Source organism: Pteropus alecto, unplaced genomic scaffold, assembly GCF_000325575.1.
Source record: "Pteropus alecto unplaced genomic scaffold, ASM32557v1 scaffold88, whole genome shotgun sequence".
NCBI classification, from domain to species: domain Eukaryota; kingdom Metazoa; phylum Chordata; class Mammalia; order Chiroptera; family Pteropodidae; genus Pteropus; species Pteropus alecto.
In genome coordinates this window covers 9,311,474-9,337,268 of record NW_006494611.1, presented here as the reverse complement: position 1 = coordinate 9,337,268, position 25,795 = coordinate 9,311,474, and the positions used below count along the sequence as shown (strand labels likewise).

General features: G+C 42.3%; 2 protein-coding genes across 4 annotated transcripts in view; both read right to left on the bottom strand.

The window, feature by feature from the left end:
* Positions 1-232: 232 nt before the first annotated feature.
* BLOC1S2 (biogenesis of lysosomal organelles complex 1 subunit 2) lies at positions 233-6,395 on the bottom strand. Of its 2 annotated transcripts, none has more exons than XM_006925884.3 (5): positions 6,281-6,395; positions 5,794-5,910; positions 2,523-2,642; positions 1,716-1,820; positions 233-362 (listed from the first exon to the last, which is right to left on the bottom strand). In XM_006925884.3, the coding sequence occupies exons 1-5, from the start codon at positions 6,381-6,383 to the stop codon at positions 331-333; spliced, it is 477 nt and encodes a 158-aa protein (XP_006925946.2). In that variant the 5' UTR covers positions 6,384-6,395; the 3' UTR covers positions 233-330. The 2 variants fall into 2 exon arrangements, with proteins under 2 accessions (XP_006925946.2, XP_024898036.1); XM_025042268.1 differs by having other exon boundaries at positions 6,185-6,356.
* A 1,429-nt stretch (positions 6,396-7,824) lies between these two features.
* PKD2L1 (polycystin 2 like 1, transient receptor potential cation channel) overlaps positions 7,825-25,795 on the bottom strand; it is a 30,814-nt gene continuing 12,843 nt past the window's right edge. For both annotated transcript variants that reach the window (XM_006925883.2, XM_015599882.1), the window contains 14 exons: positions 16,157-16,284; positions 15,453-15,706; positions 14,274-14,498; positions 13,884-14,112; positions 13,062-13,232; positions 12,699-12,880; positions 12,268-12,388; positions 11,317-11,415; positions 10,986-11,107; positions 10,015-10,141; positions 9,113-9,231; positions 8,748-8,871; positions 8,354-8,438; positions 7,825-7,859 (listed from right to left, as the gene is read on the bottom strand). In XM_006925883.2, coding sequence (XP_006925945.2) covers positions 7,825-7,859; positions 8,354-8,438; positions 8,748-8,871; positions 9,113-9,231; positions 10,015-10,141; positions 10,986-11,107; positions 11,317-11,415; positions 12,268-12,388; positions 12,699-12,880; positions 13,062-13,232; positions 13,884-14,112; positions 14,274-14,498; positions 15,453-15,706; positions 16,157-16,284 — 2,021 coding nt within the window. The remainder of the gene's footprint in view (positions 7,860-8,353; positions 8,439-8,747; positions 8,872-9,112; positions 9,232-10,014; positions 10,142-10,985; positions 11,108-11,316; positions 11,416-12,267; positions 12,389-12,698; positions 12,881-13,061; positions 13,233-13,883; positions 14,113-14,273; positions 14,499-15,452; positions 15,707-16,156; positions 16,285-25,795) is intronic.

Below are 25,795 nucleotides of genomic sequence, written 5' to 3'. Positions count from 1 at the left end.
AAAGGAAAAAGGGAAGGAAAGGAAAGGAAATAATGTAGAAAAAACAGGCCCTCTCATTTGATTCAACTGGCAAGCCTAGGTTTATCCTGAACTTTGAGAGGCTCTGTGTCCTGATTGGATAATGAAGCATTCAAGTAAAAGGTAAGGAGTTATAAGTGTAAGTTTCTGGGGATACAGGAGTAGTCCTCTAGATTACTTGAATGGTGGGATGTTTCTGGGACGGCCAGCATGCTTCCTTTTGAGGAGTTTTAATAATTCATCAGCCTCAGGATTCAGGTCTTATAAAACATTTTCCATATTAAAAAAGACTGCTGCACAGGAATAAGTTTTTCATCGCTTCTCCAGCTTCTTGTACTTGGCTTCTGCCGGGGTGGGGAGGGAGAGAAAGCTATATTTTAAAAACTGGCTCTTACAAAGATACTTTTTCATTAGCATTTCTGAGCAAATTCAAAAATGTCTATTGCACTTTTAAAAAGTGTGTTAGTTTCAATCTCATCAGCTGTCTAAACTGAATCCAAACTGTAGGCATACCATAAATGTTATTTTAGCTAAGGACAGATATTTGGATATCTGTCTAAATATCATTGATGTGCACAGCTTAAAGTAAGGAGTCAGACACACACACATAGAATAGAGAACCCAATATAAGTTCACTATGTTCTAACTCTATCAACAGCACCTGATCAGATGGTTCCACCAGAAATAAGCAGATTTACTGGCCCTTGAGCCACCAGGAGCCTTACTAGGCACCAGACATTGCCTCTCCAGGCACTATCCCAGACACCCTCTGGGAGACAGACTGGAACTCTCAGGAAGTGTAAATGTATGTTTCACTTTTTATTTTCTTATCCCTATTCCTCACTCTAGGAAAGCAATTTTGAAAGATACAAAGATTTAAAAGACCATTAAATAGGGCTCTTAATGTAATAGATTCACTTTTTCTTTAAAACCTTGAAAGCACTGGGTAAAATGCCTTCTACATAGTAAGGTTCACAGGCGCCATATAGTAAATTTAATTGTGAACAATGAAACTGTTAATCACCACCCATGTCAACCGTCAGTCTGCTATAAACTACTCTCTTGAAGTAGTCAACAATTGTCAATGATGCAAAAAATAAATTATATCTAGGATAAAAACTTTGTTATTTTTAATCATGGTTATAGGAGTCATAGCCAGTTAGCAAGCTATCAGTTTCCCCCTAAAAAAAAAAAAAAAAGGTATCAGTTTCTTTCTTAAAGGAAAAGTAAACCTTCAAGAAAACCCTAGAGTGACTACGCTGTTTTTGAAGACGTATGTATCTGCATTTTTAAAATCTGGTGCCAAACCACAATTAAGAGCTTGAAATTATAATTAAACAGAGGTGGTTTGGAATACAGCTCTTCCACATACTAGCTTTGTATCCTCACAGTTACTTAGCCCCTTCAACCATAGTTTCCTCCTCTATAGAATGGGGATAAAAATCATGTACTTACCTCATGGATTAATGAGAGGATAAAAAACATAAACGGGTAAAGCATTAAGAACAGCGCCTGATATATCATTAAATACTCAGAAAATGTTATTTTTATTACTATTATTTTAAAAAAATTATTCTCACTAGGTTTTTGTGAGGATGAAACTAGATCATTGTAGGCACACCATAAATGTTAACTATAATATTAGCTAAGGTCATACTGGCATTTCTTATTAAATCAAAACAAATAAAAATGGTTACCCAGTTTTTTTGAATATGCATCCAACTTGTAGGCTGCCTGCTCAAGAGCTGCTACCTGCTCCTCAATTACATTGATCTGATCCAGATAAGGTTGCAGTTCAGCATCTTTAAAAACAAGGACAGACCCCATGTTTCCATGGCCTCCACAAGTTGTATAGAAAAGAGTAGAAAAGTAAGAATGCTAGTGTCTCTCTAGCTCTACATAAGACACACTAGGGGTGACATGATTCTGATCACTAACAGGACAAATGCTTTAGAAGACAGTAGCTAGCTGATCATGCATGACTATAACCTAGACAACACAAGTCTCTTTCATCTCCTGTCTCTTTTAAATTCCTTGCTCCTCAAGCAATCTTTCCATAACTGATTCCGTTTCTTGGGTACTCCCAGACCAAGAAAGGGTGCCCTAGAGACAAGGCACCCTTTTAACACAATAGAAGTTAATGGAAAAATATATTCTACCAGTCTAGATTAGGATTTTCTATTTATAGATGTCTGGTTTTCTGTTTATAAAGTAGTCCTTTTTGGAGTTCATTGTGAAATCAATTCACAAGAATCTGGCCATCCTTCCTCTCCTCCATCCCTATCTAGAAATAAACTGATCAAATCAACATTCAAAAATAGAAATAACCATACCACCAAAACATGCTACTCCTCAAAATGGAAGAAATTCACCTTAGCTTTGCAATTCACTTTCAGAAAATGAACTCCCTGAGGACAGGGCTCATTTCCTTCTCCTTCTCCATAGCCCCAAGCACAAGAGAACATTTATTACAAACATGTTTAATTTTAAAAATTATTACTTACACTTCTGATTTAAGTCCTTTAAGTTTCTACTAATGTTTACAGCAATATCTTTCATTTCAAGATACTTCAAGCTGGTTAGTTTATTCATATTTTCCAGGAGCTTATAGTCTTCACTGGTGGCTTTAAAACAAACAGAATATGTGATGCCTTTAAGATTTGTCTTAAATCACTGGAATGTGGAATTATAGGCTAAATGGTAGTTCAAGGCATGACTTAGGGAATGTCAAAGGAGCAGGTCACTTTTGACCTATGACATTTATACCCAGCCTGTATACTATGAATGTCTAAGCAGAAATTCAGGCAACAATCAGCAAACCATTTAAACCAAATAAGAGCCACAAACTTCAGAATCTGGGTTAGAAAGGGAAATGCTAAACTTATGTCCTAAGAAAAGAAAGTGAAATAAATAGTGTTAGTATTTCTACAGTATGAAAACATGTAATTTGGGGGACTGCATCATAAATATATGTAAAATCAATTAGGAACTCACCACGTCTTAGTAACTTATTTATTACTGTGTGATTCTATATTGCATTTTATGCATTGACTTTTCCAAACTATCTGCCTGCTTCTCAAATTCTCAATTCCCTTCCCCAGTCCTACTCAAAGCAAATGGCTTCTACTCCAATTTTCCCGAAAACCAAGCCCACTTACATAAACACCTCAACTTTCTGCCTCACTTTGAAACTTCTCTGTACCTTAGTATTTTCCCAAGAGGCAGAAGTGCCCCTGTTCTTGCCAAGACAACTCCTCCTCCTGTGCTCTTGATCTCAAATCCTTCTACCACTTCAGGGCCTCTCTTCCAAGCCTCTCTTCGATACTTCCTCTTGCATTTCCAAATTCTCTCTCTATCCTGGACCTTCCTCTCTATCTACATATATATTCAGGTTTCCTCCAGCCCCAAAGCACTCACTCTATTCTGCTACATCTATCACCTCTCAGCCTTTTGGTTAAGATCAAGTGTATTCTGCTACATTTACATCATTTTCTCAGAAAAGCAAAGGAGCTTCACTGCTAACCTTTTTGAAAGAGGAGCTTGTATACTTTCTGCTTCCTCTTCCTCACCATTTACTCATGTGAACACCTGCACTCTGGTCTGTGGCCCCACCATCCAAAGAAATTACGTGCTCCAAGGTCATCAGTATTCTCCAAAGCATGAAATCCATAGCCTTTTCTCAGTTACTATCCTCCTGAACCTCTCTATAGTATCTGACACTATGATCTCTCTTCATGAAATTCTCCCTTGGCCATTATAGCATTGTATACTACACTACACTGATTTTCTAATCTCTTTCTAACTGCTCTTTTTCGGTTTCTATGCCAGATCTTTTTATCCAACCTCCTTGACTATCGGTTCTCAACTTTTCTCAACTGCGACATATGACTGATGTTTACATGGATGGCGTATTCCCATGGCATTGCCAGGGTCATGCTAGCTTCCTTTCAAACTCAAAAAAGCATTTACGCAAGTAAGAATGACAATCAGGAAGAAATTACAACCTACTTAAAATTAATTTTTTAATAAGTAAATCATTTGGAAACCTAGGTACTGTAAGTATTGTTATTAAAAAAAAAATTAATTGCTCTATACTGGCATTCTCTGAGATTTTAGTCAAGGCCCTCCTATCTAGCCCAAAGTTCTTTGCCAATTTCATTCTGCATAGCCTCAGCTCACAGCACTCCCAAATCTGTTTCTCCTCCTCTGATCACTCTCTGAGCTCCGTACTCACATATACAAGTCACCTGGGTGTCCTGGTAATAACTAAAATCAATCGTGCCAAACTGAAAGTATTATTTTCACTCTAAACATTGCTCCTCTTTCCAACTTTCTATTTTGGTTGATGGCACCACCCAGGCTTAAAACCTCAAACACATTTTAGGTTGCTCCAGTCCCTCAATACCCACTTTAACATGTCCTATATATTCCACTTCTGTAATGTTCTTGCACCCATGTCTTCCTTTTTATTCCTTTTACCATCACTCTGTCACAGACCATCATTACTTTTCATCTGAAATGTCGCTCATCTGTCTCGGGTCTCTCTCCTCCATATCCATGCTCACTACTATTGAATTAGTCTCTTTAAAACAAGGGTAAGAGAGCTAAATGCCTAGGAGACAGCCAGATTATGTAAATGAGTGAAGCGAGACAGGTATTTGCATATTAAACACATAAGATCATTCACTTCCACAAAAAAATAAGCTCCTTCCCACTTATTGGACTATGTGGTCATCGTAGTCTATCGTTTACTTAACAAATTTTGATAGAGATGTTAGTGCAGAAAATCATTTTCTGTATCACTACTAAAAACACAATTAAGAAATAATGATAAATGGCAAATGACACCAGGTCTCGGTAAAAGGGAGAAAACAGGGAGTGGTGGGGACAAACTACATAGCATTAGTCCATTTAAAAGGGACTAGTATTGCCAAATCTTTAGAATTTTTAAAGAGTCAAAATTTTTATTTAGTTTCTCTTGCTCAGAAATGATAGATAGATAGATAGATAGATAGATAGATAGATAGATAGATAATCAGACTTATAGAAACTCATAAGCCCTTCTATTCTGCATCAAGCCTATTCTCATAGAGTCTGGCTCCTAAATTTAGCTCACAGCAATTTCCTGGGGAAGTGAAACAATATAACCACTTATGAGAGGCCACAGTGGACCAGACTTCATTTTTGGACTCTCCTCCACATAGATCATGTGTTCACCTGAAAATACACCGTGGACCAAAAAATTAATCGTGTCCTAAAGGGTGGGTCACCAAATCCTCAAATCAACCTAAAAGGTCCCTAAATCTGCAGGTCACTCCTCAATCTCCAATTCTATTTCTCTTTGCCCCAGTTAATACAGCTGCTTTAGCCAAACAAACTGCTTGCTGACACCACTTCACTCACTAGTTGTATCCCCCTTTTTGGCCACTCATTTGCTCCACAACCTTGCTCAAAATACACCTCCTGCAAGGAAGCACTTCTTGATGAATTCTTTTGGTTTTCCCAGCCTTAGTCTACACTATGAAAGCCTGCCGAGTTAGATTAATTATTCTTATGTGTTTCTGAAAGTAGTTTGTGAATTTCTCCAGTAAAGAAATGGACCTCTTTCCTTCGCATTCATGACCTCCCCAAACTTCGGACAGACATGTTTCACGGCATGGGACTAAGGAGGAAGCTGCAGATTGATGCTGCTGAAGCACCTCCCAGGTCTCCCCAAGCCAAACCGTAACTCCAACAAGTGATGCACGACCCGAATCTATCCAGGCCCCGCCTCACCTGTCAGTTCCCCAGTCAGGTAAGTTGCCATTTTGGAGAACATGTCCCGGCAGAGCTCAGTGATGTCAGCCTCAGCTGGCTCCTTTGCTTCCTCAGCTGTCTCCACGGCGGCATCGTCTGGCTCAAAGGAGGATGAGTAAGTGTCCTGCCCCATACCTGGTCCTAATCCAGCCACAGCATTCTCTCCCCACATCCCTCCACCTATACTTATTCTATCAACTCGGCTCCATTCTCCATATGCCATAGTTTCAAGTGCCTCACTTCGTCCTTGCCCCACCTGACACGCCAATTCTGCTCCCTTGCACCCGCCCCAGCTCACACTCGATGCCGCGACCAACCACCTCAGACGCCTTGACAGACACTTTCTCACACATAGGCACGCCCCTCCCACCTGTGGGCTCCTGCCAGGTAAACCCCGTCATCTGGGGCCCCTCCCCGGAGCCCCAGGCCTCCGTCTGAACACTTCTTCCCCATCGACTCTGCGTACCTCGAACCGGCTCCTCTCGTTGGGTCGCGGGGACACTTTCGGCCGCCGTCACCGCCGCCATGCTAGTCCCCGCGCTGCTTCCGGGTCTGGGAGGCATGCGCATGCGCACTTGGAGTACGCCCCCCAGCCCTGGGTTTGCGGCTCTGTCCTCTGGTTAAGTCATGCCGCACGATAATGTGTGATAAAATGTAAGTAAGAAGCCAAAATTGAAGCTAAGAAAGGCTATTGTGAGTTGATCCACTGCCAAGAGTCGCGACGTCTGCAACTGAGGATGCGCTCAAAACTGCGGGCACTGCCTGGAGGGGTCACTAGTAAGACTCATCACCTGTCTTGGGGCTGGCCTGCTGACCAAGTCACCGTAGACAGGTTACCCAGGCTGGTGTTTGTCACCAAAGACTGCTCAGGGAACCCATGCTTTTGAAAATAGTCTCATTCAGACTTAGGGAAACATTCAGGCATTGATTCCTGAGCCGAAATGCTCTCCCTTCCAATGTCTTGATTAATTTATTGGCCCCTTTTTCTTAAGCTGCAGGCTGGCACCTACTTCTCTTCGGTTGATACAGCCTTTCTGTAAGAAAGCTTAGACCGTAGCTGTTTTAGGGCTGAGGATACACTGGTTATCTTCACTATTTAGCTGTTTCATAAGTCTCCTGGGTGTATAGAGTGTACTTGATGGAATGGGAGAACTGGGTGAGTAAAGGGAGTGGATATAAATCAACTGGGGAGCAACAGATGATGAAAAATGAGAAAGAGATAAAGGTCACAGGGGAAGGGAAAGGGGATTTATAGCAGGTTGTGGGATGCCGACCTGTACAGCCAAAATCTTGGTATAGGAGTTTTTGGTCTTATATCTGGTTGTCTTCCATCTGCAGCTCCTCACACTCCCACATTACACACACACACACACACACACACACACACACACACACACACACCAGCTATCCCCCACCCCAGAGTAAGGGCTACCTTACTCTCGTTACCCTGAGAACCAGGTCTCCCTAGGTCATTGTCTCCAGTCTGTAATGGTACAACCATAGTGCCCACCAGTTCAAACCATTTCTGTGAGCCAGAAGTTCTTATTTTGGGACTCCTGGGGCAACCCATCTCCTTCACATTGTCACTGCCTCCACTCTAGACCTCCCAGCAGGGATGAGCTTTCCCCAGCCCAAGTACAAAGATGGCTCACAGTTCCACTTCTCTTCTTCCCCGACAATCCCAGAAGCAAGTACAAAGTACTGATTTTCCTAAGGCTTTTTATTGATAGTCACCAGGAAAACTGCTCTGTCCCATGGAAGAACAGAGTCAGAGCCCAACGCATATTAGTCTAAAGATCTCTAAATCCTGAGTTCATTTCTTTGCCTAGGTCTTTTCAGGCCTCATCTTTATGCTGGTTTACAGCCCCCTCAGTTCCCAGTGTTCAGCAGTATGTCGATAGCAGGTTCCTCCACTGAGCCTTCATGAACTTCGCCCCAGGAGGTTGAGGAGATTGTCACTCTAACTCTTCTGCAACACTGTAATCTCCCCAGGTGAGAAAGTCTCCTCTCCTATATGGCTTCCCTATCTCTTTTACAGGCAAACTCTATAGGAAGACAAGAACTCCGTAGGTGCTAGCAGCAGATCTCTAAATGCATTAAAGGATAAAGATTCACTGGCAAGCAATTTGCTATTCTCTTGGTTTCTGCTTTTTTCACAAATCATGGCTATCCAGGTGCTTAGGAAAAGTCATTACCATACTGTTATTGTTTGTTATTGACTTTTTTTTCAAGTCGCTGCAATAGATATTAGAGCATAGGGAATGAGAGGCCCAGTGGGAAATGTTATTTCACAGAGCTACAAAGAGCTACATAACTACACACAGAAACACTGAGTAAGAAGCCTAAGTATGATGCCCAGCTACACACAGAAACATTGGCTCAAAAGGCCAAACCCAGAGTGGGACTCAGCAGCAGCAGTAGTGGTGGTGGGAACTGCTGGTTTAGAAGTGCTGGCTTAGAAGGGCATGTGCAGAGTGGCCTTCTGGGGAGACAGTGAGAGAGGGACCTGCTGTCTGATGCTTTAGGACCCTTTCCTCACCACTCTCCTGCCCACCCTGGACTCCCCAGGGGGCTAGAGTCACAGCTGGAGCTGGCTGAAGGTGCTCCCAAATGCCTTGTTCTCCCTGTTGGAAGAAAATGGGACAGGTCATTAGAAAGGGGACTTTGTGTCCCACTTTCCTTTATCTGGATCTGATTCTCCAATTCCAGACCATCTAATAGAGGCTAAGGCAGCCCTTAGGCCAAAGCAACTACTTTTAGGCTTTTTCCCTACCTCACCTCCCCTGATAACACTGACTACTGCAGAGAACATGTTGCCCCAAGAACCTGAAAAATCGGTCTCTCAAAAATTTTTTGCCTCCATCAACTGAATAGAACAGATGGTAAGGTTCAGCTGTGGGGAGCCAAGAGGACCCAGGTGAAGGGCCACTCACCATGCCAGGGGAGGAAATCAGCTGCCCCTTCCTCTCCAGCGTTTTTAGCTTTGAGCCCACAGCATCAACCTGGGACACAACTCTTTCCAAGACAGTCTCCAGTTGCAGAACTCTCCTTGTGAGCCTGTGCAGGATTTGAGAGAGACCGAAGGAGCAGAAATATGTGTCTGGGGATCCAGGTGTCTACAGGGGCATAGGGGACAGAACAATGTGTCTGGATAGGTACAAGGAAGGTAAGGCTCAGCCTTGTAGGGAGAATTAAAGGACAAGTTCTCCCTGTGCTAGGACAGGAGATTAGAGGTTGTAGAAAGAAGCTCAAGGTATGATATAAACACAGTCAGCCCTGGGCCCCAGGCTGCACGTACATGTAGAATTCTTCTCCTGAAACCCAGCCATCTGCTCTGGCAGCCTCTCGATCCAACTCGCCTTGTGGATTCCTCACAGTGGACTGGCCCAAGTTCTCAATCTCAGTGTCGAGGGCCACCTGATCAGGAAGTCAGAGGTCAGAGAGAAGATGACTCTGGGAAGCCATCAGTTTCTGTTCCATCACCTGGCCTAATAGGCTGTCAGGACCAGGCCTTGGGCTCTAGTTCTTCCTATTCCCTTTCCTCTAAAACTCTGGAGACAATGGAATCAGAGGGATAGTGCTGAACACAAAGCTGGCCCAGCCTCTGGGAGGGAATCGCCTCCCAAAGAAACAAAACATAAGCTCCTTGAGGCCTGGATTAATGTGTTCACTCGAAGCCAACTCAGTTCGAGAGAGGAGGGACCGTACCAAAATTTCTTGTGCTGTCCCTCCTGCCCTCGACTTTTTGGTCTACTAGATAGGGATAAAGCAGGTTGAGTAGAGGCAGCTGAGGATCTGAGTTTGAAAATCTCAAGAAGAAGGCAAGTCTTCAAAGGGAATTGTCAGGGATTCTTGGGCAATTGGTCCTTTTCCCACTAACACTATGTTTTAGGGCAATAGTTCCCAACCTTGGCTATGCATTGGAATCACCTGGGGAGTTTTACAGAGTACTGATGTCTGGACCTTGAAACTACCTCCACCCAAGAGATTCTGGTCTAGGGTGCATGGCCTGAGTATGAGAATTTTTTAAAACTCCCAGAGTATTCTAATGTGCAGCAATTTGAGAACTGCTATCCTAGAGAATCCTTTCCTGCTCATCTGTCAGGTTTTCAGTTAGGGTTTGTGTTCTGGGCGTGTTGACAGGGAGGAGAGGGTAAGCAATTTCCTTATACTACCTCTCCACCAACCAGCCAGGCTCACCCTCTCCTCCTCCAGGTCCTGTCTCATTTGTTCCTGCTCCTTCTTATCCAGGACACGATTCCCATCTTGGTCAAACCTGGTGAAGGCAGCTGCAAGTTCAGTGATCTCGTGTTCTGCATGCCCCAGTCTGAGGAGAATAGGATGATGAAATGACTTCTGACATGCTGTGTCTGTGATCTCTCTATTATGACTCTGACAGGACTCTCTCTTGAGAAGAAGGGAACCACATGGGAAAGCCAGGATCTTCAAGGTTTAGAAGTTTTACTCCAAAGAAATCTTTTTGCTTCTAAATAACCACCCCCCCACCCTCAGTTTCTGCTTTACTTCCTATCCCTGAAATCCATCCTCTATAATGCAACCAGAGTTAATTAATCTTTATAAATATACCCCTTACCTGCTTAAAATTCCTCAGGCACCCTATTCTTTTGATGGCATAGTGGTGTTTGAGGATTCTCCAATGTAGTCCTTGCCCATTTCTCTAGCCTCACCTCTTGCTATGCCCTATCTTTCACTGGATGCCTTAGCAATGATCAACTGCTTCTTATTCTGTGGCTAGCCTACAGCTGATCTCATAGTATATTTGTTCAGTGTTTGTTAATATGTTTAACAAGGAAGCAGGGAGAAAATGACTAAGGGAATAGACCAGAATTTGTGAGGGAGCATGGAACCAAGATCAGAGTTATGTAGGAGTGAGGAATAAATACAGTGATTACGGAATAATATTATTACATTAGTCCTAAAGAATTGGTTCAGTAATTCCAGAACATTATAGAACATGGTAAGAGACCTTTAAACCAAGGGCATAATTCTGAAGGTCAGGATCAGAGACCTATAAGCCAAGAACAAAGGCCTATTAGCCAAGGTCAGAGGTCCATAGACCAAAATCAGAGGCTTATAGGCAACGGATAAATGGTTGAGGGTCAAGAACTTATAGACCAATGTCAAAGAAAGTTAGATCTGTGATTGCTCACTCCCTCAAGGTATTGGTGAAATCCTCGAACTGGATCTCCTGCTCCCCACCCTGCAGGACCTTCTGCACATCTGAAACCTGCTCCTTCCTCAGACGCAGTCTCAGTAAGGTCTTGTTGTAGCCCTAGAAGAAGAAAAGAAACAGGCACCAGTTCTCACATCCTCCTCACCATCCCTTGCCCCCACTTCTACCAACAGGATGCCAGGTTCCCAGGGATAGGTCAAAGGTACACAAGGGCACAAGCCCCTATACTGGTCAGAACAGACAAGGACACAGAGCCTTGGACCTGGGCCCTGCTACAGATGTGTAGCTCAAAGAGACTGAGTAGTTACCTGTTTCAGGAGGTCAGAAAGCTGCAGCTCATCCTTCTGTCCAGCCAACTCTTCCTTGACTTCTGAATATGTGTCATTGATGATGGCCAGGAACATGTTCTAGAGGATAAAGCAGAGATGTATGTCCTCACCCCCAGACCCACTAACAGCATTGAGCCCACTGACTCTGTTAATTTCCTAGACACATGTTCTAAAGGAGCCAGTGCTTTTGATCCCAGCTCTGTAGCCCACTAACCCCTGCATCCCAGGGTCCCCAGAGCCCAGCCTTTCAGCACAGTCTTGTTGGGATAGATCATGCTCCCTCATCAACCAGGTGTCCTCACTCAATTGCTGCAGTAATCTGGCCAGAAAAATACTGCAACATATGCCACAAACCTCTTCTATATAAGGGCCCACCAAGCACTGAAGCCAGAACCTTTTCAAGATGAGAATATAATTGTGCTCTTTTTATCATCTACTCCTAATCTATATCTGTATCCCCATGCATTGATCAAATAAAGAAACCTGCTGGCTTTGTTCATAAAAATAAAACCCAGATGTTTCAGGGTTGGTGGGGAGAAAGAACAAATACAGAGCAGTGGTAGAAGAAATAGCCAGAGATCCCCAGAGAAGAGAAGTCTTGGAGAATAGGAGTAGAAACTTCCAGGTGCAGCCACTTCTCATGAGATGTTTTTCTCTCCCTTTTCATCCTTGGAGGATAGGGCTTTGATTTTAGTGAAGGAGCCTGCAGATTCCCTTATACTGTGCAAACTATCTGTGCTGACCACACTAACCAACCACATTAGCCAACTCTCAGGAGACTGCCCCCGCCTCCACACCCCATCCCTGATTTGAGAAACCCATCATAATCCTGAATGCAGAACATAGGAAGTATCAAAACCCCACCCTGCAGGCCCTCTGCATTTCTATCCCTCAAGTTCCCAAATCCCCTCCTCTCAGAGGGACCCTTACCAGGAGCACAAAGAAGACGAAGAAGACATAGGTGACAAAGTAGGCAGGTCCTAGGATGCGGTTGGCATTGTCTATAGCATTGTAGTCAAAGTCCCCAAGGATGATCCGGAACTGAGTGAAACTGAGAGACCAGGTCTGGACTTCACCCAGAGCCTAAGCTAACGATATCCCTGACTCCAAGCCATACCCCCATCTCACTTTCCTAACTACTGCTCTTCGGTGAACTCAGACCCCTCCCTGCACCTCCAACCCAATCTGACAGAGGCAGAGTGAGGTGCACAGATATTTGACCACACACACACCAGGGCTTGCAGAGACTCTCACACAGATGCTTCAACCACACAAGTATACCCAGCTTCCCCAAGGATACACACACCCATGGAGCTGGAGGATGAGGGGCCATGGAGGAGTGAATGGGGCAGGATACACACATGCACTTGATGAAAGTGCTAAAGTTTTCCACTTGAGTCCCGAAAAGCAGGTAGCCGAGCTGAGCGTAGGCGAAAAAAACAATGAAGAACATGACAGCGAAGCCCAGGATGTCCTTGGCACAGCGAGCCAGCGTGGAGGAGAGCTGGGTCATGGTTTTGTTGAAGCTGATGTACTTGAATATCTGGAAGGACCATGTTGAACCAAGTGATTAAGGAAGAAAAGAGAAAAGCTTTGAACAGTCCGCACCAGGGGACTATGGAAGCCACAGGAGTTGCCAAAACAAACAAGGAAAATGAGATAAGTATTGAGGAAAAGAGAATGAGTGCCCTCAGGCAGAGCAGAAGCAAGGAATCCCAGGGTACCTTGATCCAGGCAAAGAAGAGGTTGACAGCATTCATGTTGTTGTACTGTGTCTGCCAGAAGGCCAGAAACTCGAAGTCAGCATACATGTTTGGCTGCTGCAGGAGCTTCCCCATCAGCCGGTTCACCTCGAGGGTTCGGAATATGTGGAAGCCCACAGCCACAATGGAGAGCTGTCATCACAGGGGTTAGAGGTGGCAGAGAAGTCAGTGGGATCTCAAGGGAAGTTCAACGATGAAGTCACAGGGGTAGGTAAGACAGGTGGGGGAAAAAATCCTCTGCTGCTGAGTCATTGATTATCTCAGGTTCAAATGGAACTGGATAGGGTGATTGGGGAATGTCTTAAAGCCCACGAGAAGGCTCTGGGGTCAGCAGCAAATTCATGGGTTGTAAAGGGCCATAAAGAACTAGAGCCAAGTAATTTCATTTCCCCCATCACTTTCTAGCCTTGGGCGGGAAATTAATGTGTCCTATTAATAGAAAGGAGATGAAGATAAAGAGGCAGAATATTTTAATAGAAGAGAGAAGACAAGGAGTTTTAAGGGGACAGGTCATAAAGGCAAGAAAGAGAAGAACAGAATATCAAGTACATAAAGAGCAGGGCCTAGACCACAGACTAGAGGGAGTGGGGATGTAGGAGACAAGGCTCTCCCAGGGTGGGGACAGGGAAGCATCAACCTCTTGCTCAGGGAGCTGTTATACAGGGGTTTGATCAGAAGTCATAAGGAGGACTTAGGGCTCCGAAAAGAACTTGGAAGCCCTGTCAGGGTAGATTCCCCTTCTCCTCCCAATACATCCCAAGTTCAAGATATCTTATCTCTCACCAAGATGACCACCAGGTCCAAAATGTTCCAGATGCTGCTGAGGTAGTGAAGCCGGTGGATGTGGAGCTCCAGGATCTCCTCCACCACATAGTAGAAGATGAAGATGCAGAAGATGATCTCACAGCCAACGATAAAGAAGTCCCAGTTGCTGACATAGCGGATCAGCTTAACCGTGCGGATTTGCCAGGATGGGATGGCACCTCCTGTGGCTGGAAACTCCACCACCAGTCTGAAGGAGACGACTGGTGGGGCCTGGGCTAGGATAGTTCTTCCCATCCCTTCCTTTCCCCTCTCCCACCACATGGTACACATTTAGGGAAGAGTCTCCAGCAGAGGAGAAGGGAACCAGGAAGCATGGATGGAGAGATGCAGTGGGGAAAGGGGACCTACCTCAGAACACAGAAAAGATTGATGTTGGCATTGTAGACTGAGAAATCAATGAAGACCACTCGAGTGCCCCTGTCTAGCCACAGGCCCTCTTGAAGGTTCCGGAGTGCCTCTGCACTGCCTTGTCGGGTTCCTGGAAGGTCCAGGTAGTAGCCGCCTCCCCTGTAGCTTGTGAGCTGACCCCAGTGGGAGGAGCCCCCAAGCTCATTCTGTGAGTGATATGTCCACCTGCCAAGGAAGAAGCCATCTGAGCAGAGATCTGACCCAAGCTAAAGCTGATCTCCCAAGGCAATGACAACACTTCAAGATTGTCTGGGCTTTACAGTTTCACATATATTATATATACAAATCATATATATGTATATTTCACGTATATTATCTTGTTTGATACTAACAACTGTTTGAGAACTGAGGGTAAACATTATTCACATTTTGCAAATGAGGAAACTAAGACTCAGAAATGTCAGAGATTGTTCAGCTAGTTAGTGGCAGAACTGAAACTCAAATATAATTCTCCTAATTTTTCATAATGTTACCTAAGGATATGGATGACAAACCCAAGCCCCAAGCTTTTGACTCCAGCCTGAATAGTCCCTGTACAACCCAGAAAAGACCATTTCTGCTCTTGAGGTTGTGCACCCCACGATTTTCTGTTCTGATGACAAACTTTCCCCCCTGGACCCTTATTTCTTCCCTCTTCTTTCCTGGCCTATCAATCCTTTTCCCCTTTCTTCCCTAATTCCCCAACCACACTTGACCCCTCTCTACTCCCCCTATCAGTTCCAAGGGTCAGACTCTTCCAACCATGACTTATATGGCAGTGTCAATGCTTCATTCATTCTCCATACCCCCGAGGAACTTCTGGACAAGAAAGAATGCTTTCTCTGGCAGGACCACCTACAGAGTAGGGCAGATGTGACTCTGACCATGTGTTGAAACAAGTCCAGAGGCTATGGTTCTGTCTGCTCATGTACCTTCTCTGTTCCTGAGTGATCCAGATCAAGGTCTCCAAACAGTCACAGTTGAGACTCAGAGAGATGCCCCCATCCCATTTCCCCTGAGTGCTCCAAGGCTCTACCTCTACCTCTCCCCTTAAGGCTCAGAGGAAGTGGTTCCCAAACCTTGGTGGGATGGTGTCAGGCTCAGAGGGGCAAGCCCTGTGACATTGGTAAGGGGACTCACGCTGTGCCATTGAGGGGCCCAAAGGGGAGCTGCTCTTCCTTGTCCGGAGAGTAGACGTCATAGCAGCTCAAAATGTCCTCACGGAAGTCCTCATGCACCACACAGGAGTCATTGCGGACCCTCAGCTGTCGCAGCCTTGGAACCCCCAGCAGCAGGTTCTCATAGTAGATGAAGGAGTGGGAGCCATGGCCCAGGCTCTGGTTGTTGTACCATTTGGTCCAATACAAACTGTCCAGTAGTGGGCCCTGGGCAAACTAGACCACGAGCTGGGTTGGGCCTATCCCAGCTTCACGCAGACCCCTACCCTTAGAATGACTTTTGCCCTCACTCCCTGAGCCGCAGCCTGTCTCCAGCCTACTTCTGTTGGACTCCTCAACTCCTGAACCTTTATCAGAACACCTGATGTGGCCTTACTCTTTATTTTAAATGCATTTAGAAATTCAGCCTTATCTCTGACTCCCAATACTGGTCTAACTAATGGCTTGATTCCATGATCATCACCCAGATCACTCACCTACCTCCACCTTAACTCTAGTCTGACTCATTAATTCTTGCCTTAACCTTTGACTTAGCCTGATCCTGGAATGATCTTGGTCTCAATATGGCATCATCCACTGTCTAATATCCCTGAACCCTGGCCTGTGACCTCAGTCTGTAGACCATTGAGAAGAAGAGGGGAGGGATAGAGGCAATCTCATACTCACATCCCAGAAGTCCTCCATGCTGCTGATGGCCTGGAAGGAGACTCCAGAGTTCGAAGAGGTGTGTAAGAAGAGCTCAGACATCACTTTGGTGTAGTAATAGGCACTGGAGCTTGTCATTCCATAGGTCACTAAAAACCAACCCAAGAGGCTGTGTCCTGCTCACTGTTCCCATCTCCATTTATGCGCACGTGCGCACGCGTACGCGCACGCGCGCGCGCGCGCACACACACACACACACACACACACACACACACACACAGAGGAAATCTCATTGCCCTGGGACCAGAGATGCTACCTAGATGAGAGCTCATCAGATTCACCCCCTAGAATGGGCCAGGGAGGCTGATGGTGGCATTGGGGAAACCAGGGACTGCATTAAGGAAGAGTTGTGCCTACAAGGTCTCCTCTTTTCCTCCCAACTCACCTCAGAAGGACTGAACACTCAGAAATTGTCTCTGATACTGTTTTTCTGAAAATTCACTTTTCTTTTCCTGAACCAGCTAATTTCCTAGTTCTTACTCCCCAGAGTCAAGAAATTTTCACCTTCTGCAGCAGGTAGTGCTTCCTTTATTTGTCATATTTATGCCCTTGGGCATGTGCCTTCAAATTCTAGAGTACTACAAGGCCCTGGCTAAACACCTTACAATAAAGATGTGGTCTCCTGGACCCTGGAGTCAGTGACTCTGCAGCCACAGACTGTGCAGACTCTTAGGAGGTAGGCATGGGACCTCTGGCCCTGGTACATCCTGATGGGCACAGTTGCCTTCTGAGAGGACTCAGAGCATCCCCAGATCAAAAAACACTTGGCCATTGCTCTGAAGAATTGGTTCTCCTTCAACCACACTAACACCCAACATACAGTAGAGCTGTCAAGTAGAGCTTTCTGGTTAAAGGCAGAATTTGAAGATTATAAGCCATTTTTTAACAGATGTCCCTTAGTTTAGATTTGTGTGATGTTCCCTCGTATTTAAATTCAAGTTATGCATTTGGCAAGGAATACCAAAGGTACATATTATGTAATGTTAACTTTGATCTCTGTTAAGATGGCATCTTCCAGCTTTCTCCAATGTAAAAGTCTTAGTTTTCTTTTTGTAATTATATATATTTTGTGGGGAAATACTTTAAAACTATGTAAATATCCTGTTACTGATCAATCTTTCACCTACTAGTTTTAGCATCTTTTGGTGAATTTTGCCTGATTATTACTGTTATGGTTGTCCAGTTGTGATTTTCTCATTACATCATCTTTTCTGCATATATTAGTTGGCACTCTCTTCATGAAGAGCTTTTGCTTCTTCCTTCCTTACTTATTCATTTATGTATGTCAGTATAAATTCATGGATTCTTGGGGTTTTTTCTATAGCTTGTAATTTGTTAATATGATTTATTTGATTACTCAATATTTTATCTAGGTCATGAAAGACAAAGAAAGACTAAAAAATTGTTCTAAATTAAAAGAGATCAAAGAAAAACAAAAATTAAATACACTATGTGCATTTAGTTAGGATTATATCCTGGACTATAATTTTTTCTTTTTCTATAAAGGCTATTAGTGGAATAATTAGTGAAATTATTATAAGCTCTGCTCATTAGGTAATAATGCCGGATCAATGATAGTTTTCTAACTTTGATAAGAGAATGTCCTGTAGAAAATACACATTAAAGTATTTAAGCGTAATGGGGCATTTTACTCCCAACCAGTGTTTGTGTATGTGTAAAAAGCGGGGAGGGGGAAAGAAAGAGAGAGAGAGACTGAGAGAGAGAGAATGAGAATAATAAAAGAAAACAAGCATGGTAAAATGTTCATATTTGGGAAATCTGATTGAATGGGGTGAATGTGTATAAGAATTCTCTGTATTATTCTTGCAACTTTTCTTTAAGTCTATAATTACACCCAAAAAAATGTAAGTAGCATTTGTCGGCTTCTCATGATCAATTCCCTTCAAGAATTTTCTTTTTCAAATCTTGGGCTATATTTTTCCAATCATCTCATCTGGAAAAGGAATGACTTGGGTGGACTGGAGCTTGTCCATAGTCTTGGAAGAAAGAGGGGCTTATGTGGTCCCAGATTACACACAAGCAACATCATACTTTTCCCAGGGCAGGGGTCGGTGGGGAGGGAGGGCGGGGGTGGGAATCGGCAAAGAAGGAAGTATTATTACTTCACATTTATTTCCCCATTCCACTCTATTAAGTCCAATAAATGACTTTTCTCTAACTCAGATCTGTGATTATCTAACTTTAGTATCTGGAGTACTCAGGCTGAACTTTTCTGAATCTGGAAAATGGGCTGGAAATCCAACTTCTGTCTGCTAGGAGCCCATCGCCCAGTTGGAACTGATGGTCAGTGAGGGAAACTTTTCCTGATTAAATTCTTATACCTTCTGGATGGCCACTAGGTGGTACTCGTTGCTATAGCATTGTCTCTTCTCTAATTCTCCAATTCTAAGTTACTGTTTAGAATTAACATTACTCTGAATTGGCTGTCAACATTTTATCCAAGCATAACATCTCTGACTATCATCCAAGACAGTAAAGACTATGTGTTCTGAGAGAAATGGTTTCACCTGGTCAAATGCCCACTGACACTCAGAACATCTTATATGCCCTATGCTAAGTACTCTACGTGATTATTTCATTTAATCCTACAACAAACCTGTGTATTAGGTGTTATTATTATCCCCATTTTCCAATCTCAGAGAACTGAAGTAACTTGCCCAACATAAAAAACTAATAGAGCCAGGATTTAAATGCAAATCTGCCTGCCTCCATCGTAAACTAATTCTGTTCTGCTCCAATGACAGAAATGTATCTAAGGGGTAGAAATTACAGGAGGGAAAATTGGCCTCCCCAAAAGGCAAAGACTTCCTAACTACTAGTGCTCTCGATTATGAAATAGACCACTTCACAAACATCCATTTCACCTCTGAGAGTGTCAGCAAAGGGGTTTCTGCTATGGGCAGTGGCTGGCCTTCCTGGTTCCTTCCTTTAAAATCCAGTGAAAGAGTGGAATTGCTCTGTGTATTTTAAAACATAACATTGGATCAGAGAATGGGTGGGAGCTAGAAGGAGTCAGAATTTGAGTCAGTATATTAAATATCAATATGTCAGTACATTAACAGCATGAGAATGCTATGAAGGGGATTTAGAGACCAGGTGTTGGTTTCACTATCCAATAAAGAGTATCTGATTTTTTTCTCTTGGACAGAAAATTAAGTCCTAGACAGACTATATCATGCCTTTTAACCTCGGCCTCAGATTCAATTCATAGTTTCTGAATAACAATAACAATAACCACCATTTTTTGATACTTATTATTCATTGGGCTTTGCATACTCTGTCTCTTGTAATCCTGAAAAACCTTCACAAAATAGGAACTACCATTTGCATTTAATGCAGATAACTGAGATCCAAAATGTTATTAAATAATTTGTCCAAAAATCATATAGCAAGCAAATAGAACTTGGGTTCAAACTCAGGTCTGCCTTACTCTAAAGACTGTGAATTTAGCCACTATTCTACATTACGCTAATATATCTACCACTTAAAATCCTTCTGATTAGGGACCCTGACTCTCAGTCTGAATGGTTAGGATTATGCAAGATTATAAGGTTCCTTATAAGAAAACTCTACTTGAAGAGTTTAATATCTGAGTCAGGAAGTTAACTGCAAAAGCACTTGGTAAACTCAGAATATCATTATCTTAAAAGAACCTTTAAATTTCTTCATTCTGGTTTGAATGGATATTGTATAAAAATATCTGTCTCAAAAATCATATTCTGACATAGATGAGTTCCAAAGAATGAAAAATATCACATATGCAAAAATGTTACCTGGGTTATTTATAATATTAAAAAATTGCAAACATAAGTAAATTATAATATCACTGAGCCACTTGATGGAGTATGACACAGCCACTGAAATAGTGATAAAAACAATGCAAAAGTATTTCCATGCTATCATTACAATTAAATATATTTTAAATGCCAAGAATATAAAAACTTGAAGGAAAAAATGATCTTTAAAAATAATGAATAGTATAATAGGTAGATTTTATTTATTTTCATTCCCATAGCATTCAATTAATGCTATAGTAATGACAGAATATAAAAATAATAAAATCATTTTTAAAATCTTCTTGTTTCTAAGTTATGAGATGAAATTTCCAGGTGCTGGATGCTGTACTGGACTTTGTGACTGCTTCCCTAATATCCATAGTTTTATTTGAGGCATCACACCTCTCTGGATCATCTCACATGTTACTAGAAGCCGAATCCAACCCTGGCTCTAGGACTCGACAGGAAGCTTGGACCTAAGCTAATCCTCTCCCTTGGCACCATCACAGGTTCAGGGATTAGCATGTAACCCATTTCAGACCAAGAAGTCATTAAGAGAGATTTCTGGAACTTTTTAGGAACTTTTTTCTCATATTAGATATAAATGAGAAAGCCCCAAGAGTTAGCCTTAGGATGAAAGTATGCAGCTGGCAGAACTGGATAACAGAAACAGAAAGAGTAATTGACAATGTCAACAAGCCACTGGATTGATCGACCCTTTACCGTGATCTACTTTGACCTTCATTACCTAGACAATAAATCCCATTATAGTTTAAGCCAGGTTTTATTGGGTTTTACTTGATTGTAACACAGTCCTTAACTATATGGAAACAGTGACATTTTCAAAAAGATTGCATCATTTCTTAGGAAAATGGAGCTAGAAAAGTTTCTGCTACTCTCTGGATATCCCTAGAGGTCAGTGGATGACTTTAGCATATCTGTACCAAAGTCCACATTAATTAAAATATTGCTACCCTATATTAAAGGGGGCTTGCTGACCAAGCCAACTGATGATGATATTATAGGGACATACCTACCATTCATTCCCAGAGGCTCTCCAAGCTTTATTTCTGGGTAAAGCAGTTCTCTAAAATATAATAAAAATGTATATACATACACATACACATATACATTGCAGCTGGGTATGTATATGTATGTGTGTACATGTTTATAAATATATATGTATATATGTACATACACACATATACACATACACATACGTATGTGTATGTATACTCACACATATATGTGTGTGTCTATGTATATGCACATGTATCCCTACTCCTAAAAATTGCCCTTATAGAATGAGGATTTAATATAAATTTTAAGGGGGCCAGGTATAAGAAACAGTCAAAAGAAGGGTAGCTTCAATTTTTAACATGGCTTTTATCATTATAATATTCTATGTCTCTTACATAAAATTTAACAAAGCCAATTCTTCCCAGAGTTAGCATTTCCTTATTAACTGGCATGTTTTTCTTACTCAATAAGAACTGTTTTCTTCTTTTCTTTGGTTGCAGGAAGCTCAGGCTTTGTTCCCATTTACAGGACTTCTGTTTCTCTTCCTCCCCTATCTTTTCCCACTTCTTTTTCTGTCTTCTTATTATAATGGGCTATATCTTATTGCATCTGTGCTTTTTAATGTAAGTTGGCTCAGATCCCTTTTAGACATAGGTGGGGCATAAATATATTATTATTAAAAAAGTATGATTGTAACAATTATTAATCATGAGCTTGGGTAATAACTTGATTTTTTCCATTCCAATGTTTTGAAATGTCTTTTCTTTTGAACTGCTGGAAGAACTTCCCAGCTCAGAGCAATAACAAGAAGTTAGCAGTTGCGTTGTGCTCCTCCTTTCCCAGGTGATGGCCGTATAGGCCATCCTATACTACTGAGCTCCTTCCCTGTCCCTAATTACTATTTAATGGAACAAAGCGGTTCTTTTCTAACAGCTCTCTCCTTCGGCAGGAGTGAGATCCTTTCTTACAACTAACCGACAAAGAAACTTAAAGAGCTGAGGTGTTTTTGCCAGCAAGAGTATAGTTCCTTTATGTCTCTGCACTATTCCTCTGTTGGAAATTCTGTGCCTTCAAGTTTTGCCTTTCAAAAGCCAGTTGCCCCTTCTTAAGCTGGACAGCACTGAGGAAAAGCATTGAAGATGCATCTCTAGAAACCTGGGGGGTCTCTTCAACCGCCAATCCCAGCCCTGAAAGTCATTATGTGGATAGAACTTCACTGTTCCACCAATCTTCCAACTAATGAACAGTTGGAAATTCCTCGGGCTTTACCAATTCTATAAATTTACCCTGGAGCTCTTCTGATGTCCTCTTCCTGAGCCCCTCTTATCACATGGCTTGCTGAGGAGCTCTCTGAAACATCTCTACCTATTTCTAGGCACATGATCCAGTTTGGCTTTGGTCATATAAATAATTTGGGAGGAAGGGAAATTTTATGGATATCTCTACTTTCTAGTGAAATAAAATGCAATGCTCTGAAACTGTCTTCATATGCCTCCCCAACCACCTCTGATAATAGGTTCACAACAGCTCAGCTAAAGACTTTAAATACTCCTGGTGGAAAAGAATCAGGTCTCATCAGCTTCCATGCTGATTTTGTATCAGAGTGATTATAAGTGCCTTGATTTCTCTGGGTTCCATTAATTTTTGCTGCTCCAATTCCAAACTATGGACGAGATTTCTTACCCCACTATCTGGCACAGGCTATTCGTTATCCCCCAATACTTTTCCTCCCCCTTTTACACAATAATGTACTTTTATCTATGGGCACATGTCTGCCCAACTGAAAATCACATTGCCCAGCCTCCTGTATAGCTAGGTATGGTGACCATTTGAGTAAATTCTGGCCAATGTAATGTGAGTGGGGTGATGTGCTTCCACTTACAACTTCTGGCTCATGTCTTTGAATGGAGGGAATATGCTTTCTCTTTCTACTTTCCTACTTCCTGATAGCTGGAGTATGGACATTAGATGAAGAGCTGGATCATGAGATAGGAGCCATATGTTGAGGATGGCAAAGCACTAAAGTAGAAGAAGCCTGATCGTAGAGTCCCGTGTTAGTCTAGGACTTCTTTTTTTTTCATTAAACTTTGTTTTAATGGGTCTCAAAATTCTGTGACAGGTTTTTGGTCAAGTTGTTTCCATTAAAAAGTACTGATTTTAAAAACTAATAACTTGAAAACTGCCACAGGCATGAAAAAAAAAAACAGTCGACAAAAAACATTCTGCTTTCCTTCTGAAAGTTTCACAATGCATTGTAATCATTAACCAGTCTTTTACTATTAAACTTAAATGGCCAGTTAAGACAAACAATTCTGAGCCCATTCTTCCACCATTTATTAGAACTGTGGTGGCAGGTATTGGGATAATATTCATTTAGCCTTCTGAGCTTTCTGAGCAGACTTGGTGATTTTGCCAGCTACAGCTGACTTCTTGTCCATTGCTGTGATGACACTCACAGAAACTGTCTCATGTCATGAACAGCAAAATGGCCCAGAGGAAGACAGTCAGAGAAGTTCTCAACACACATGGGCTTGCCAGAAACCACATCAACAATGGCAGCATTGCCAAACTTCAAAACATTTCAGCCATCTTCCAGTTTTTTCCCAGAAAGACAAATAATCTTCTCCTTTAAGTCAGTGAATTTGCAAACAATATGAGCTGTGTGGCAATCCAGCACAGATGCATATCAGGCACTGATCTGGCCTGAGTGGTTCAGAATAATCACCTGAGCTGTGAAGCCAGCTGCTTCCATAGGTGGGTCATTTTTGCTGTCACCAACCACATTGCCATGATAAACATTTTTGACAGACACATTCTTGACACTGAAACCCACTTTGTCCCCCAGGAAGAACTTCACTCAAAACTTCATGGTGCATTTCACAGACTTTACTTCAGTTTGTGATGCTGACTGGAGGAAAGGTGGCCACTGGGCCGGGTTTGAGAGCACCATTCTCCACGTGGCCCACAGAGGTAGTAGAAACACCATAGATTTTGCAAACATCCTGGAGGGGCAGACACAAAGGCTTGTCAGTTGGATGAGTTGGTGGCAGGATGCAAGCCAGAGCTTCAAACAGTGTGGTTCCACTGGCATTGCTGTCTTTATAGGTGACCTTCCAAGTCATGTTAGCACTTGACTCCAGCATGTTATCACCATTCCAATAAGAAATTGTCACAAATGCCACTGTGTCAGGGTTGTAGTTAGCTGACTTCCCTAACGATTTCTTCATACCTCTTCTGGCTATAGGATGGTTCAATGGAATCCATTTTGTTAGCATCATCAATTAGTTGTTTCACACAGTATGTAAGCCCGAAAGGCACACTCATGGGTCTGTCCATTCTTAGAAACACCTGCTTCAAATTCACCAACACCAGCAGCAACAATCAGAACAGCACAGTGGGCCTGAGATGTACCTGTAATCATGTTTTTGACAAAGTCTGCATCCTGGGGCATCAATGATGTTCATATAATACTTTCTGGTCTTGAATTTCCAAAGGGAGTTATCAATGGTGATATCAACCTCACTTCAGCTTTCAGTTGACCCAAGACCCAGGCATCTTGGCAGCCTCCTTCTCAAATTTTACAATGGTTCTTTTGTCAATCTTATCACGTTTGTAGAATAACTGATCAGTCGTGGTGGATTTACCTGTCCAATGACAACGATGTTGATATGAGTCTTTTCCTTTCCCATTTTGGCTTGACTTAGCATTGGTTTTCTTGACACCTGTGTTCTGGTGTCAAACCTATTGTGAAAAAGTTCAGGACTTCTTATACCTCAGACTGTTATCTGAGAGAGAAATAAAATTCTACCTTATTTAAGCCACTGTTATTGCAGCTAAATCAATATCCCAACTAAAGCATTTCATATGAATACATCTATGTGAAATGAGTACTTTGCAAAAGGAACTTTTCTAAGAAAATTAAAATAGGCATAGAGAAAAAAAAAGTTAAAACAACAAACTGATAGCACAAAATTCTTATCTTGAAATAAAGAGAAGTCCAACGTAATTGCAGATCTCTTGGATAAAATCATTTACTAGGCACAAAGAACCCTTTTCTTTTTCCCAGTAGGAAGTCCCTCATTAAGAACCATGTTGTGGTTGATCTTGGGCAATCCCTCCTTCTATTCTCTTCTTTTCTCTCTATTCCACCTACACGCTCTGATTGATGCTATTAGGTCATTCAAAGTTGCACTCTAAATGCCTCATGTTTCTTAAGGTGGACAGTAGGCAGAAGCAAGTTGGGACCCGTAAGTGAGGAAAGGGTTAAGTCCTCAGCGTAGTCACCGGAGTATTATAGAAAACCAGTGCATTTCACATCAGTGTATCCACAGAGAATACAGCCAAGAGAACTATATCACTTACATCGGCCTTAGTAACTAAGTCTTTAAGCATTATCAAGCTGTTTAGGATTTAGGTTCAGAAGATTATAGTTTTAGAGAACCTATGACTGTACATGGCTAGTTTGTGCTTAGGAAATTAGATTCAGGGCCAAAGAATTTTGAGTCATTTTTGAAGGAAATTCAATCAGGCTGAAGGTGATCATTCTGAGAAATGGAAAATGAATTCAGGAAATAATTAGTGATCTCCCTAAAGTTTTTGGTAGTTCTGAGATCTTAGGAGAGGACTAATAAAAGACTCATCAATACTTGTTCGTGCTGAATTAATGTAACAGATTATCTCAGGTGAGGAAATACTAAAATCAAGTATCTACATGATTGGAGATGGACTAAGGAACAGGCCATAAGGATATACTTGTTGATTAGCTGCTGGAACTTCTCCAATA